Consider the following 14546-nt stretch of genomic DNA (forward strand, 5'->3'; position numbering starts at 1 on the left):
GTAGGAGCAGAGCACAGCCTTCCTGGACTCCAAGGCAAAGTGGAAGGCCAGGTTGTTGACTCACCCAGTGCACTTGCAAGCAGGACACAGGGTTGGGGGCGAGGTGTGTGGAGAGAGCTTGTGGCAGTGGCATCACTGCTTTTGCTAAACTTGAAAGGATTGGGGAGGCAGCCCTGCCCAGGGAGGCTGAAACTGCTGAAGAGAGTGCCCACAGTGTGCCCTGGCCTTCATGGGTGGTGGCAGCCATGTACTAGCTGCAAAAGAAGGGGCCTTCAGCTGTATTTCCAAGCTGGAGATTGTGGCCTCAGTACTCCAGAGCTCCCTCCACCTGGGGATGCCAACTTCCAGGTGTTTTTCTTTCCTATCCCTCTGTTCTTCTCTCTCTGTCCCCAACCAGGACAGACCTCATCACTAATTAAATTAAAGGTAATTGTTAACTGCCCCCTGCAAAATTTTAATGCTCCCCAAGGAAAAAAATCCTGCCTACGGCCTGCCTTACAGGGTTTTGTTGTAAGAATAAAGTGGAGGAGGGGAGAATCATGTGATAAGCTGCTTTGGGTCCTCACTGGGGAGGAAAGTGAGATATTAAAAGTAATACCAATATTATTCAACAAGAAACACATGTAAGCATTTTGTCTGCTATTTTGTGGGAGGCTTCCTCACACAAAAAAATGTATTGTCAGCTCAAAATCTTTTCTTAAAGCTGATCTATGCTAGGGGGGACATATACAATTTTCCTTCAAAGCAACTGGAAGCCTACAGGCTGCATTTAATTCCCAGCTGCTTATCTCTGCCCCCAGTCTCTCCTTCATTCTTGACCCAGGCAGTGCTGCTTCCATAAGACTTGCTTGGGAAGCAGAACTGCAGGGACCAAGAGCTGTACACAAAGCCCCTCTTCAGTCTGGGTAATAACATTCAGTCTGCCTAGAGCTCTCTTGTGCTGGTTTTCCAATGCTCTAAGACTTCCAAAGGGCTGCTAAGTGTATACTGAGATTCAGTTTTGCTGCTGCTGTCCAGTGTATTTTAAATTATTGTTTGGCATTCCTATATTTAAGTATGCTTTACTGTTGTATTATTTTTAAAAGCCTCCTCAAGCATTGTAGAGGGTTAAATAGCTTGAGACTGACTCCCCAGAGGTGTTTGTGTCATGCAGAGCTGCTTCTGAGCCTTCTGGTGCTACTAGTCATACTCCGGGGGCTCTGCAGAGACACATTTGGATGTCTTGTCGACAAATGCTAGAAGGCTGAAGAACTGCTGGCCGGCTAGAAACAATGACTTGCACACAGCAGTCAGCCCAGCAGCACCATTTACTGAACAAATCCTCCTAAAGCCATGTTACCTGGGCCAACAGCAGCATTTGAAGCACCACTTGATTTGTTCCTTGGGGACATCCTCTCTTTTGTGCTGGGAAAGGCAATTATCCATCCATTATCTTCAGAGTATAGGCTGAATCGTCCAGCTTGGCTGGGGACTGCCCAGCACCCACAGGCCAAAGAAGTTTATCATCGCTACCTTATGAGGTCAAAATGACAGACTAGATCAGGAACATGGATCTGCCTTTGAGTAAGCAATCTAGCTTCCCAGTTTAACCTGCAAACTTATGGATATTATTCCTTATAATAGCTTGCCAGGTGTCGTAAGGATATTTCAGGGGAATGAGATACTTGAAGGAGATTTTCCAGTGATAAAATATGAAAGTGGAGCCCTAGATCAATTACTGAAACTGCTGTTCTTAGGAAGTCAGCTGGAATAGACACACGTTTTGCCTTTAGACATTATATGAGACACAGTATGTTAAATGGAAGGGAAGGGAGTAGTGAGATTCATTGTGTGTTTGACTGTGGGTAGCCAAGGTGCAGAGCAAAGCCAGAAAGCTCACAAGTGATCTTGGACAAGCTGATGTTTCTCAGCATAACCTACTTCACAATGTTCTAAGGAGAAATAAAATTCTAGCATGATTTTTTTTTTAAACCCTCTGGTGCAGGGGTGGCCAAACTTGCTTAACATAAGAGCCACGTAGAACATGAGAGCCACAAGACATGAACGTATGATGGCTGACAGCCACAAGACAGGAAGGCAGGCAGGCAAACAGATGGAGGGGAGAGAAGGACAGGGGGGGGGGGCAACTTTAACTTTAAATGCATTCTCCAAGTTGTTGGCTGGCTTGGCTCAGAGAAGTGCTTTTTTTCAATATAATTTTTTAAAAATATAAATCCGTACAAAAATAGAAACAAAAGTTACCACACATAACATAAAAACACAAACATATAAAAAGTCCTTATATTTAGATGGTAGTGCACATTCCTTTGTGTTTGTGCAGTTACATATTCAAAAAACCATACAATTTCTCCATAAAGGAGTTAGAAGATTGAGGAGTTAGAAGATTGCCCATCTGGATCAATTGAGAAGCAAGCTTGTCTTGAACCATGATGTTCCAAACTTGCGCAAATCAACTTGAAAAGTTGGAGTTTTGCTTGTTTTCCAATATTCAGCTCGTACCAATTTTCCAGCCAATAATAATAAAATTAATTCAGTTGTCACTGATTTAAAGAGAGAAATGCCATGTCCAAGCTGGTCAAAGGGGCGGTGGGGGCTTTGAGAGCCACATGTGGCTCCCAAACTGCAGTTTGGCCACTCTTGCTCTGGATATATGAGTGAAATACACTGAAGAATGCTATAAAAACATAAATAATACACCGTGTTCATTTATTACCAGATTAAGGGATCTTGGTCCAATAAAAGAGGTAAAGAGAACTACAATCCATACAGCTACGGCAATATTTTTACTAACTGTTGTTCTGCACTTTGTGGGCCCCTCTCTCCCAGGTAAGACATATAAAGCTATTTGGGCTTCTGGGGGTCAGGGAAGCTTCATCCTAGTCCTGTTATATCACTTATCACGTCTTATTCTGTTGATTGCACTAACTTGCATTGTGTAATCTGCTTTGCATCTCAATGAGAAATAAACGAGTAAATAATGCTGTTCTAAGAGTTATGCTCATTAACGTCAATAAGCTTAGAAGAGTGAATTTTTGTTTAGGATTGCATTGTTCATTTGCAGGACCATGTATGTTACAGGTTATCACACAGTCTTTGGTCCACTCACCTATCATGCACATATCCTGGTGGCTGCTAAACAGATACTGTGTAGGAGCATGCACATTAGTTGTGTGCCATCTATCCCTCCACTGCAGCAGAAACAAAGACTCTGGAAATAAATTATTAGGCTGTGATCTTCTGTTAGATTTGGTTTCATAGATTACATCTTAAAATACACAGTTGTCTTTTTATTTTCTGATACAGCGCCATTAAATACATTAACAGCTACATCATGCTAAATTCCCCACTCCAAAAAATCCCACAAAAAAACAACTAAGACCTTTTCTGCAGTAGCATTTGCTCCACCTTTGGGCTTCTGCTTTTCCCGGCTCAACCCATCGATTCCCCACCAGTTGCTGTGCAAGCATTTTGAGTAATGTCTCCCTCCAATTCCCACACACAAACACATACACATACACGTCTACCTGATCTTGATTTTTTGAGATTTTATAATTTTTATTAGTGTTAACTACAAAAGAAAGAAGCGTAATGCATCGATACAAAAAAGGGGGGCCTTCCGGGACCAGAATGGGAAAAGCAGAAAAGCATTCTGTAAGGCCTTCCGGGACCAGCGCCGGCCAGCGAAGGCTTCCCCGCGGCCTCCGCTGGTCCCTGGAGGCCCTCCAGAGTCTCTGGAGGGCCTCCAGGGACCAGCGGAGGCCGCGGGGAGGCCGCGGGGCACCCGGCGCTGGTCCCGGAAGGCCTTCCAGAGCCTCTGGAAGGCCTTCGGGGACCAGCGCCGGCCAGCGAAGGCTTCCCCGCGGCCTCCGCTGGTCCCTGGAGGCCCTCCAGAGTCTCTGGAGGGCCTCCAGGGACCAGAGGAGGCCGCGGGGAGGCCGCGGGGCACCCGGCGCTGGTCCCGGAAGGCCTTCCAGAGGCTCTGGAAGGCCTTCCGGGACCAGCGCCGGCCAGCGAAGGCTTCCCCGCGGCCTCCGCTGGTCCCTGGAGGCCCTCCAGAGTCTCTGGAGGGCCTCCAGGGACCAGCGGAGGCTGCGGGGAAGCCGCGGAGCAGCCGGCGCTGGTCCCTGGAGGCCTCCAGAGGCCAGCGCCGGTAGCGGAGAGGCCCGGCGCTGGTCCCTGGAGGCCTCCAGAGGCCAGCGCCGGCAGCTCCCTCCCTCCCTCGCCGCGAGGCCGCCGCCGGAGGACTCCCCGCCGCCGCTGGTCTCTGGAGGGCCTCCAGGGACCAGCGGAGGCCGCGGGGAGGCCGCGGGGCACCCGGCGCTGGTCCCGGAAGGCCTTCCAGAGGCTCTGGAAGGCCTTCCGGGACCAGCGCCGGCCAGCGAAGGCTTCCCCGCGGCCTCCGCTGGTCCCTGGAGGCCCTCCAGAGTCTCTGGAGGGCCTCCAGGGACCAGTGGAGGCTGCGGGGAAGCCGCGGAGCAGCCGGCGCTGGTCCCTGGAGGCCTCCAGAGGCCAGCGCCGGTAGCGGAGAGGCCCGGCGCTGGTCCCTGGAGGCCTCCAGAGGCCAGCGCCGGCAGCTCCCTCCCTCCCTCGCCGCGAGGCCGCCGCCGGAGGACTCCCCGCCGCCGCCGCCGCTGGACTCCGCCGCCCTGGAATAAGGTAAGGGGGCCGAAAGCGGGGGGGCGGGGGGCGGCCTTCCTTTCTTCCCTCCCTCCTCCCTCCCTCCCTCCCTCCCTTTCTTCCTTCCTTCCTTCCTTCTTTCCTTCCTTCCCTCACTCCCTTCCCTTCCTTCCTTCCCTCCCTCCCTTCCTTCCTTCCCTCCCTCCCTCCCCCCTTCCTTCCTTCCCTCCCTCCCTCCCCCCTTCCTTCCTTCCTTCCTTCCTTCCCTCCCTCCCTCCTCCCTTCCTTCCCTCCCTCCCCCTTCCTTCCTTCCTTCCTTCCCTCCCTCCCTCCCCCTTCCTTCCTTCCTTCCTTCCCTCCTTCCTTCCTTCCTTCCTTCCCTCCCTTCCTTCCTCCCTCCCTTCCCTCCCTTCCTTCCTTCCTTCCTTCCCTCCCTCCCTTCTTCCTTTCTTCCCTTCTTCCCTCCCTCCCTTTCTCCCTTTCTTTCTTCCTTCCTTCCCTCCCTCCCTCCTTATGTTCTTATGTGACACAGAGTGTTGGACTGGATGGGCCACTGGCCTGATCCAACAGGGCTTCTCTTATGTTGTTATGTGACGCAGAGTGTTGGACTGGATGGGCCACTGGCCTGATCCAACAGGGCTTCTCTTATGTTGTTATGTGACGCAGAGTGTTGGACTGGATGGGCCACTGGCCTGATCCAACAGGGCTTCTCTTATGTTGTTATGTGACGCAGAGTGTTGGACTGGATGGGCCACTGGCCTGATCCAACAGGGCTTCTCTTATGTTGTTATGTGACGCAGAGTGTTGGACTGGATGGGCCACTGGCCTGATCCAACAGGGCTTCTCTTATGTTGTTATGTGACGCAGAGTGTTGGACTGGATGGGCCACTGGCCTGATCCGACAGGGCTTCTCTTATGTTCTTATGTGACGCAGAGTGTTGGACTGGATGGGCCACTGGCCTGATCCAACAGGGCTTCTCTCATGTTCTTATGTGACACAGAGTGTTGGACTGGATGGGCCACTGGCCTGATCCAACAGGGCTTCTCTTATGTTCTTATGTGACACAGAGTGTTGGACTGGATGGGCCACTGGCCTGATCCAACAGGGCTTCTCTTATGTTCTTATGTGACGCAGAGTGTTGGACTGGATGGGCCACTGGCCTGATCCAACAGGGCTTCTCTTATGTGACAATACTGACTTTGGTGGACCCAAGCACTGATTCAGTGTAAGGGAGCTTTGTGTTTGTGTCTTCTAGTGCAATTTTGTTCTCAGATCCTGTATTTACTTCATCAGTATATGGGATAAGGCACTTTCTCAACTGTGCTGCATAATGCAGCCTATTTATTTTGTCCTGTTGGCTCTGTTGGCTCTATCTGCGCCACCTTCATCACTTTCGGGGTGTGGATCCCCCAGTGGAGTGGTCTCCCGACTCCCTCCGCCGGCTGTTTCTGATAGCCCTGCGCCCCCTCTTTCATTTGATATGTGTCCCGTGCGGGTGCCACCCTCCCGCCGGGAGATGCCGCAAAATGAGCCCCCTTGAGGCTTATGGCGGCAGGGCTCGGGGGAAGCGAGCTAGACTGCTGTTCTTTTGAGGGGTTATAGAGTGTTTCGAGCCCGTCCCTGTGGCATCGGTCCCATCATTGTGGGGCCCAGGGGGCCGGCGCAGCGGCACGCTGAAGCAGCCTGTCGGTCACTTCCAGGTTCCTGTCCTGCATCTTGACCGGTGTTATTAGTGACAGGCTGCTTCGGCGTGCCGCTGCGCCGGCCCCCTGGGTCCCACAACGATGGGACCGATGCCACAGGGACGGGCTCGAAACACTCTATAACCCCTCAAAAGAACAGCAGTCTAGCTCGCTTCCCCCGAGCCCTGCCGCCATAAGCCTCAAGGGGGCTCATTTTGCGGCATCTCCCGGCGGGAGGGTGGCACCCGCACGGGACACATATCAAATGAAAGAGGGGGCGCAGGGCTATCAGAAACAGTCAGCGGAGGGAGTCGGGAGACCACCCCACTGGGGGATCCACACCCCGAAAGTGATGAAGGTGGCGCAGATAGAGCCAACAGAGCCAACAGGACAAAATAAATAGGCTGCATTATGCAGCACAGTTGAGAAAGTGCCTTATCCCATATACTGATGAAGTATATACAGGATTTGAGAACAAAATTGTTTCCGGCGGTGATATTTGGGGGATTTTTGGGGACGTCACAGGAAGTGCTGTGAAGTCACTTCCTGTTTCCGGCAGGTGACGCGGGGGAAATGATGTCACAGGAAGTGATGCCACTTCCTGTTTCCGGTGGTGGCATGACGTTACCGGAAGTGACGTCACCGGAAGTGACGTCACTTCCTGTTTCCGGCACCCCCCCCAGTGTCCCTGGCTGGCCTTCAGACATTATGGTCACCCTATGCACCCCTGTCTTGCTGTAAAAACCCCATGCTGAAAAGAGACCCCTCCAGGGCCTCTTTGAGGATGTCACATCAGTGGCACCCCTTCCCCTGCCTGATTCAGGGGGGCCACAAGCAGGAGAGCTCGCGACGTAGCCCTGGAATCCTACCTGATCTTGATTTTTAAGGATCAGGAAGACATGGGGGGATTGGTGGAAAACACAGCAACTGGTGGGGAATTGATTAGTTGAGCCGAGGAAAGCAGAAGCCTGAGGGCAGAGTACTGCTACTGCAGAAAAGGTCTAAGTGGGCACATATGCATCAAAGCGTATTGTACTATCTTCTGCGAAATATTTGTTTTATCACAAAAACTGTCAAGTTGTTTCTCTGATAGAACCTTATATCACTAAATTAAAATTTAATGTATTTACTTTGAGTCATTTTGAGAATGCTGTAAAATAAATAATTTTGAAAGTGACTTCCAGACTGAAACTTACTTTTCTCTGTCACCTCCATACTATCCAAATATTGCAAAAACTCAAAAGCAACTTTATTTGTAACTAACAAACTCCTGGCAGCATAGAACACTGTTTTACTGTTCACTGAAAAAGTATTCTAATCAAATGTTTTCATAACCAAACTTTTTATTATCTTATAGTTTGATTGACAGAAGAGGATTTATACAGCCAGATACTCCACAGCCAGCAGCACCCTCAAATGGCATTACAATGTATGGAGCAACACAGTCTCAGAGTAATATGGTAGGAACCATCCCGTAATGTTGATCAAGAACCCTGTGAATGTTTCTCTTCGCCACTTTCTTGTGAACTAATCAAGTAATTAAACTCACTGAATGCAACTGATACGCTCTAATTGGAGAAGCCTTCCTTTAGTGTGCTGCAGTAAGCTTATGGAGTAAGAAATCAAGATTTTCATAAGCACTGATTTTTTAAAAAAGCAATATTGAAACTAATGAATAACATTGGCTGCTGTTCTGCCTATAGAATCTTTAATATTAAATACTGAAGCTTTTTGATATGTTCAGGAAGATTGGCCTATACTTTACCAGACTATTCAGGGGTCACCAATTGACTCTGGATATTCTAATAGCGTATGCTTTGTATTTTAAATTCTTTTCTCCATAAGCTGTTGTTTGTGCTGTTCTGTTTCTGACACATTTCCATAAAACTCATTTCAGCATTAAAAGATTTTTACAAAGAGGATTTTGAATTTTTATGGACATTTGCATGACCAGTGTATTTGTCTGTTGCACAATGCTAAGTGATGTTTTGAAAAATTGTGCCAATGACACTATAGTGTCTTTTTGAGAGGTGTACATTTTGATTTCCCATGCCAACCAGCAGATAATAGTGTAGGGACACTTTCTTAACTGAGAATCTTTATTAAGCAGTGCATTAAGAATGGCCCTTCTAGTCTGTACTGATGTCCAAGGTCATGAGGGTTAGCTCTAACAATGTATTTGGTGAACAATAGACAGCATTAGATCCAGCCTTATATATTTTGGATGCATGTATTGTTACCCAATCTCTGAGTAAGAGGGATAAATGCCAGTCCCGAGCATTTCAGATCTTTGTTAAAAGAAGTTTTTTTATAGCTATGGGAATGCTCTTTTTGTGTCTTATCCGAATATGATTTTTAGAATTGAGATTCTAAATTTTGTGTCCAGAAAATGACAGTACTTCTAGAAATCCAGTTGCTTAATGTACTAGAGAAGAATTTCTTAATTTATATTTTTATATGTCCTAAATTCTAAACTCAGATGCACAATATGTGGCTCCTAATACCAATTAAATGCCTTCATAATATTTTTCTTTAGTATTTGTTCAGCTACTTTTAGCCTTTTTCGTTTCAGAGCAATTCCAAATGTTATGAATGTGTGGGACACTGGAAATGAGGGCTGAATTATTTGCTTGCCTTATCTTGACATTAAATAGTTTTGATAGTGTCTCTCTTTTAAGTCCATCAGTTACATGGGAGAACTTTGTCATTCTGTAGAGTTTCATGCATATCTCTAAGAGATTGCCAATAAATCTGTATGTTCAAACTTTGACTTCAAGTGTCAGATTATTTTATTGTTCCTTTTGTACATTTGACCTTAAGGCATTTTTTTCATGCTACTGTAGTTTTATGTTGTCCTCAGCTGGGTGGTTGGAAGGAAAATCATAAGTCCTTTAGACCAAGCTGGTTATTAACAGTCTTGGTCTCTCCACCATGTTTATTAAATTTATGTAGATTTTGCATTCATGCAAAGTCCCTCTACTGTGGACTCATTTATAGGCACTGAAGAGCCCAGATTTTTATCCAGAGCCATTTTCATAAGTACAGAAGTGTTTGCCTAGTTCACAGTTGTAGGTTATTGCTGGACTATTGTTTTCCCAGTGTCTCCCTGGGTCATAGCACCAGTACTCCTGGTCTGTAGCTTAACCTTTCCACTCTGCATCTTACCTTTATCTTCTTTCCAGCTCGGCAGCTTTGCTACTATTCTTCCTTTGGGGTCCATACTGTCCCCAGGTGCTATGGATTAGCAGCCTTATTTTTTGACTTGATTGAATCATCACTAGATGTTAACACAGTACAATCAAGATGAACAGTTACGTCAAAATATAACAAGAATGTGATGTGTGTAAGAGGAGATGTGTATTTTTTAAACAAATGTCAATATGTTCCAGTACTTTTATGTTCTTCTGATATTTCTGATAATTTTGTTTTTTATTATGTTCACATAAATAAATAGAATCATGTACGTTTATCAATCAAACAAAATATTTTGTAAGGGATAAAAATATATGGGTTCTCTCAGACTATCGATGACACATTTTATGACCCTTGAGGTCTGTTCCAAATCTATGATTCCATGATATCAATATATATAATTCTCAACATTGTCCCATCTGTGGGGACTTAAATCTGGAGACTAGAGCCATGAACGCACAAGCTGGATCTTTTTGTGAGCTTGAAAAAAACTCAGGTGTTCAAGAAAAGCTGATTTTTTTTAAAAAAAGGTGCACTAAAACTTCCAAAATAATACAAGCATTGTCTTTAGCTTTAAGAAACATGCTCCCAGTGGCCATTGCTAGGCAACCATACAGTATTGCCAGCCTTCCAGTTTTTGTTTCTGTCATAAAAAGGCAGGGTGGAGGGGGCACAGAATTTTCCAGAGCTGTTTGGTCGTTGAGATAAGATTAATTGGGAACAAACCCATCAACAACTGGATGACTAGCTAGCATCTTACTTGCATGACTCACCCAGGCCCAGCTTTTTGCTACTGTTCAGCAGTAGAGCTTTGGACTAAGATCTGGAATGGAATCTCATTGGGTGACCAAATCAATTGATGTCAAGCAAATGTGCTTAATGATAATGCAGTAAGATATTTTGCTTGACTTCAGTTGATTTTTCACTGAATAAGATTGGCTCTGGAAAAAGCATTCCTATGCGAAATGTGTGCTTAGTCGACAGACACGTAAAGGAAGAACCTTCATAACAATTTTTTTTCATAATTTCGTAATTTCTTTATTTTGTAGTACACCATTGTTTTTGCTTGCTTTGATCTATACCATGTTGCCACTTGTTTGCTGCTGCCAGACAACCAGCCAGCATCAAGGCTCTCAGCACTATCCCAGTGCCTGGAAGAAATAGTCTAGTAGTTAGTGGGGAGCTGGCTAAAGTTGAATCCATCCAAGATGGAGATCATGTGGCTGGGAAAGATTGAAATACTAGCTGGAGGGGCACTCCCAAGACTGGATGGTATCCAGTTGACAGCTGTAGACTCTGTAAAGAGCTTTGAAATGTGGTTGGATTCTGCACTATCATTAGGTAGGATGATCTGAATTTTTTTCACCAATGCTAGGCCTGCCAGTTCGCTCCTTATTTGTCTGGACAGCAACACGGTGAACTACACAGTAATAAGAACAGAAATCAACAAGAACTGTGCACGAACACGATACATAAAATTCAAATCGTTGTATTATTACAAGCAAATTAATGTACCTACAATTCTGTATGATTAAAGGACTGTACCATACAGATACATATACAAATATCTTCTTCAAAGGATGTAAAGGGGTATAATAGTTCCAAGTCACACTATCTGGAATAACTGCATAAGTGTTCAAATTTATTCTGCAAAAAATTCTTCACCATGCAGATCTTCCTTCTTTCTCTGCTGTGGAGCTGCCTTTCTGTGTGATCCACTTCAGAGGACTATGTCCCAGTTGGAATTGTAACAGATAATGCTGTTTATATTGTAGGAGTGGGTTCTTGATTATACTGTGAAAAGGTATGTAATTTCTGGTTTACAGAGTGCCCACCTGGAACAAAATTTAATGAGATCTGTTCTTTGAGAAAGCATGAGGGGAAAGCTAGCATTCACGTCAGAGAACATAAGAACATAAGAGAAGCCATGTTGGATCAGGCCAATGGCCGATCCAGTCCAACACTCTGTGTCATATACATATATATACACACTGTGGCTAATAGCCACTGATGGACCTCTGCTCCATATTTTTATCTAACCCCCTCTTGAAGCTGGCTATGCTTGTAGCTGCTACCACCTCCTGTGGCAGTGAATTCCACATGTTAATCACCCTTTGGGTGAAGAAGTACCTCCTTTTATCCATTCTAACCTGACTGCTCAGCAATTTCATCGAATGCCCACGAGTTCTTGTATTGTGAGAAAGGGAGAAAAATACTTCTTTCTTTACCTTCTCCATCCCATGCATAATCTTGTAAACCTCTATCATGTCACCCCGCAGTCGACGTTTCTTCAAGCTAAAGAGCCCCAAGCATTTTAACCTTTATTCATAGAGAAACTGTTCCAAACCTTTAATCATTCTAGTTGCCCTTTTCTGCACTTTTTCCAATGCTATAATATCCTTTTTGAGGTGCGGTGACCAGAATTACACACAGTATTCCAAATGAGACCGCACCATCGATTTATACAGGGGCATTATGATACTGGCTGATTTGTTTTCAATTCCCTTCCTAATAATTCCCAGCATGGTGTTGGCCTTTTTTATTGCAATCGCACACTGTCTTGACATTTTCAGTGAGTTATCTACCACGACCCCAAGATCTCTCTCTTGGTCAGTCTCTGTCAGTTCACAACCCATCAACTTGTATTTGTAGCTGGGATTCTTGGCCCCAATGTGCATTACCTTGCACTTGGCCACATTGAACCTCATCTGCCACGTTGACGCCCACTCACCCAGCCTCAGCAGATCCTTTTGGAGTTCCTCACAATCCTCTCTGGTTCTCATCACCCTGAACAATTTAGTGTCATCTGCAAACTTGGCAGAAAGACAGAAGATCTGCATGGTGAAGAATTTTTTGTGGACCATATTTGAACACATAAGGAACAGTGTTCCCATTAAGCTGCAGAGTCTTGTGAGCAAAAATTCTACTTTGTGAGCTACTGGCATTAAAGTTGTGAGCTCCTGCATAAATTAATGTGCTCTGGGGTCATCCCTCCTGAGCTAAGACAAAAAATGTGTGAGCTGGAGGCTAAAAAACTGTGAGCCAGCTCACACTAACTCAGCTTAGAGGGAATACTGGTAAGGAGTTGTTCCAATAGTGTGACTTGCAACAATTATACTCCTTCTTTAAATCCTTTGAAGAATTTATTTGCATATTTATCTGTATGGTACAGTCCTTTGATCATACATAACTGTAGTGTACAATAATTTGTAATAATACAACAATTTGGATTTTATGTATAGTGTTGGTGCACGCTTCTTGTGGATTTTTGCCCCTATTTGTCTGGGTCAGACCTTGACACTTTGATCCATGCAATGGTACCTCCAGACTAGACTACTGCAATTTGCTCTGTGTAGGGCTACCCTTGAAAATGCTTCAGAAACTGCAGGTGGTTCAGAATGCAGCTGCCAGGTTGCTTGCTGGAACATCATGGTCAGCTCATATTACTCCAATTCTGTGGCAGCTGCAGTGACTACCAATTAGTCTCTGGATCCCATTCTTAAAACCCTAACTAGTTTGGGACCCCCATGCCTTTGGGACTGTCTCTCCTATTACACCCCCCACTCCCTTTGGTCATTGTCTAGGAGCCTCTTGCAGGTCCCTGGCCCCAAGATGGCTTGCTTAGCTGTCACCATGGAAGGGCCTTCTCAGTAGTGGCCCCTGTCCTATGAAATACACTCTCAAATTACACCCATGCCCTGCCAGACTTACTTAGTATCCACAGGGCATGCAAAGCTGAATTATTTAGATTGACTTTTGGAGAGTAATCATGTATTTGGGCTATTTTAATAGTGGTATGGTGATAGAGACATATTTTAATAATTTAATGTTAATATTTTATATTTGTTAGTTGTTTTAGGTTGTTTTTTACCTTTATGGTTTTAATGTTGTAAGTTGCCACAAGGACTTTCGAGTGAATAGTGACTAAAAAATCTAATACATAAAATATAATAAATAGTCCATTAAAATAGTACCAGTACATCGTGCCAATAAATGATGTGTTATGGTAATAGTCCAGTTGGTAGGAAAAGAGTTGATGCTGTAGTTTATGTATTTGTTCTTTCTTTTCTTCCCTTTTGTATAAATATTTTTCTTTTTTATTATATGTAACTTTCTGCATGTTTTAATAAAAAAAATTAAAAGAAATGAATGACTTCTGAAATCTTAGTAACTTTTTGAGAGTTGCTAGGCAACCACCACAACATTGCCAGCTTTGGTTTCTATAAGTGAAAATGAAAGAAGGAGCGCAGATCCTTTCAGTGATATGTTTGGCCCCTCGGTACACTCCTGCTGTCCTCCCACCTGCCTTGGAGGGGAGGATTCCTTGGGCCAGACCTAGCAGCGACCACCAAGAGACTCACTACCACACAACTTGCATGACTATCCCTGGACCAGCCCAGAGGCAACCACGTAGAAATTCGCTAACAACAGCAGCCACCCACATTGTTTGCCTGGGAGATTCACTACCATGCAATATGCATGACCCACCCAAGTCCACTGGTGGCTACCAGACTTCAAACTACATAATCTTGGCCTGGCAGCAGCCAGTGCACAAACTGTGTGACTTGGCCAGGCCTGGTTGTGGCTACTGTACAGTTCACCTGATCAATTGGCTACTACATGATTTTTGCAACTTGGCCAGCCTTTTCTCAGGGAGAGGTTGCCAGTGAGAGGGAAAGTTAGGAGTCAGTGTAGCAGAGTAGTTGGAGTGTGAGACTAAGATATGGGAGACCCAGGGTTGGTGGATGGATGGGATGGAGAAAAGGATGCAGGGAAAGGAGAGGATATGGGGCCACCAGGTGGAGGAAAAGAGGAAATAGTGTAGTGAAAGGGACACAGGAGGAAATGAGGTGCTCCCTAAGAGTCCTTATGGCTTCCCCACTTTTATTATTATATTGGGCTTCTTTCTATATCCAGGCATCATAGGCATTTAATAGGATCCAGAATCCACTAATCCCAATAGGGATGATCTTTTCTTCATGCCTTCTAGCTACCTGAGCTCTGCAACTCATCCTTCTCTCAAGATGTAAAATGTTGTTGTTGTTGTTGTTGTT

The 14546-nt window shown here is 45.4% G+C and overlaps 1 protein-coding gene across 6 annotated transcripts in view; it reads left to right on the plus strand.

The window, feature by feature from the left end:
• Window positions 1-14546, plus strand: part of ZDHHC14 (zinc finger DHHC-type palmitoyltransferase 14) — a 129078-nt gene that overhangs the window by 98498 nt on the left and 16034 nt on the right. For 5 of the 6 annotated variants that reach the window (XM_060241314.1, XM_060241332.1, XM_060241351.1 and 2 more), the window contains 2 exons: window positions 2717-2826; window positions 7658-7760. In XM_060241314.1, the coding sequence (XP_060097297.1) occupies window positions 2717-2826; window positions 7658-7760 (213 nt within the window). Of the gene's footprint in view, window positions 1-2716; window positions 2827-7657; window positions 9065-14546 lie in introns of those variants that run through there. The other variant, XM_060241360.1, reaches the window with a different exon arrangement.

This window comes from Heteronotia binoei, chromosome 1 (assembly GCF_032191835.1).
Source record: "Heteronotia binoei isolate CCM8104 ecotype False Entrance Well chromosome 1, APGP_CSIRO_Hbin_v1, whole genome shotgun sequence".
Classification (NCBI taxonomy): domain Eukaryota; kingdom Metazoa; phylum Chordata; class Lepidosauria; order Squamata; family Gekkonidae; genus Heteronotia; species Heteronotia binoei.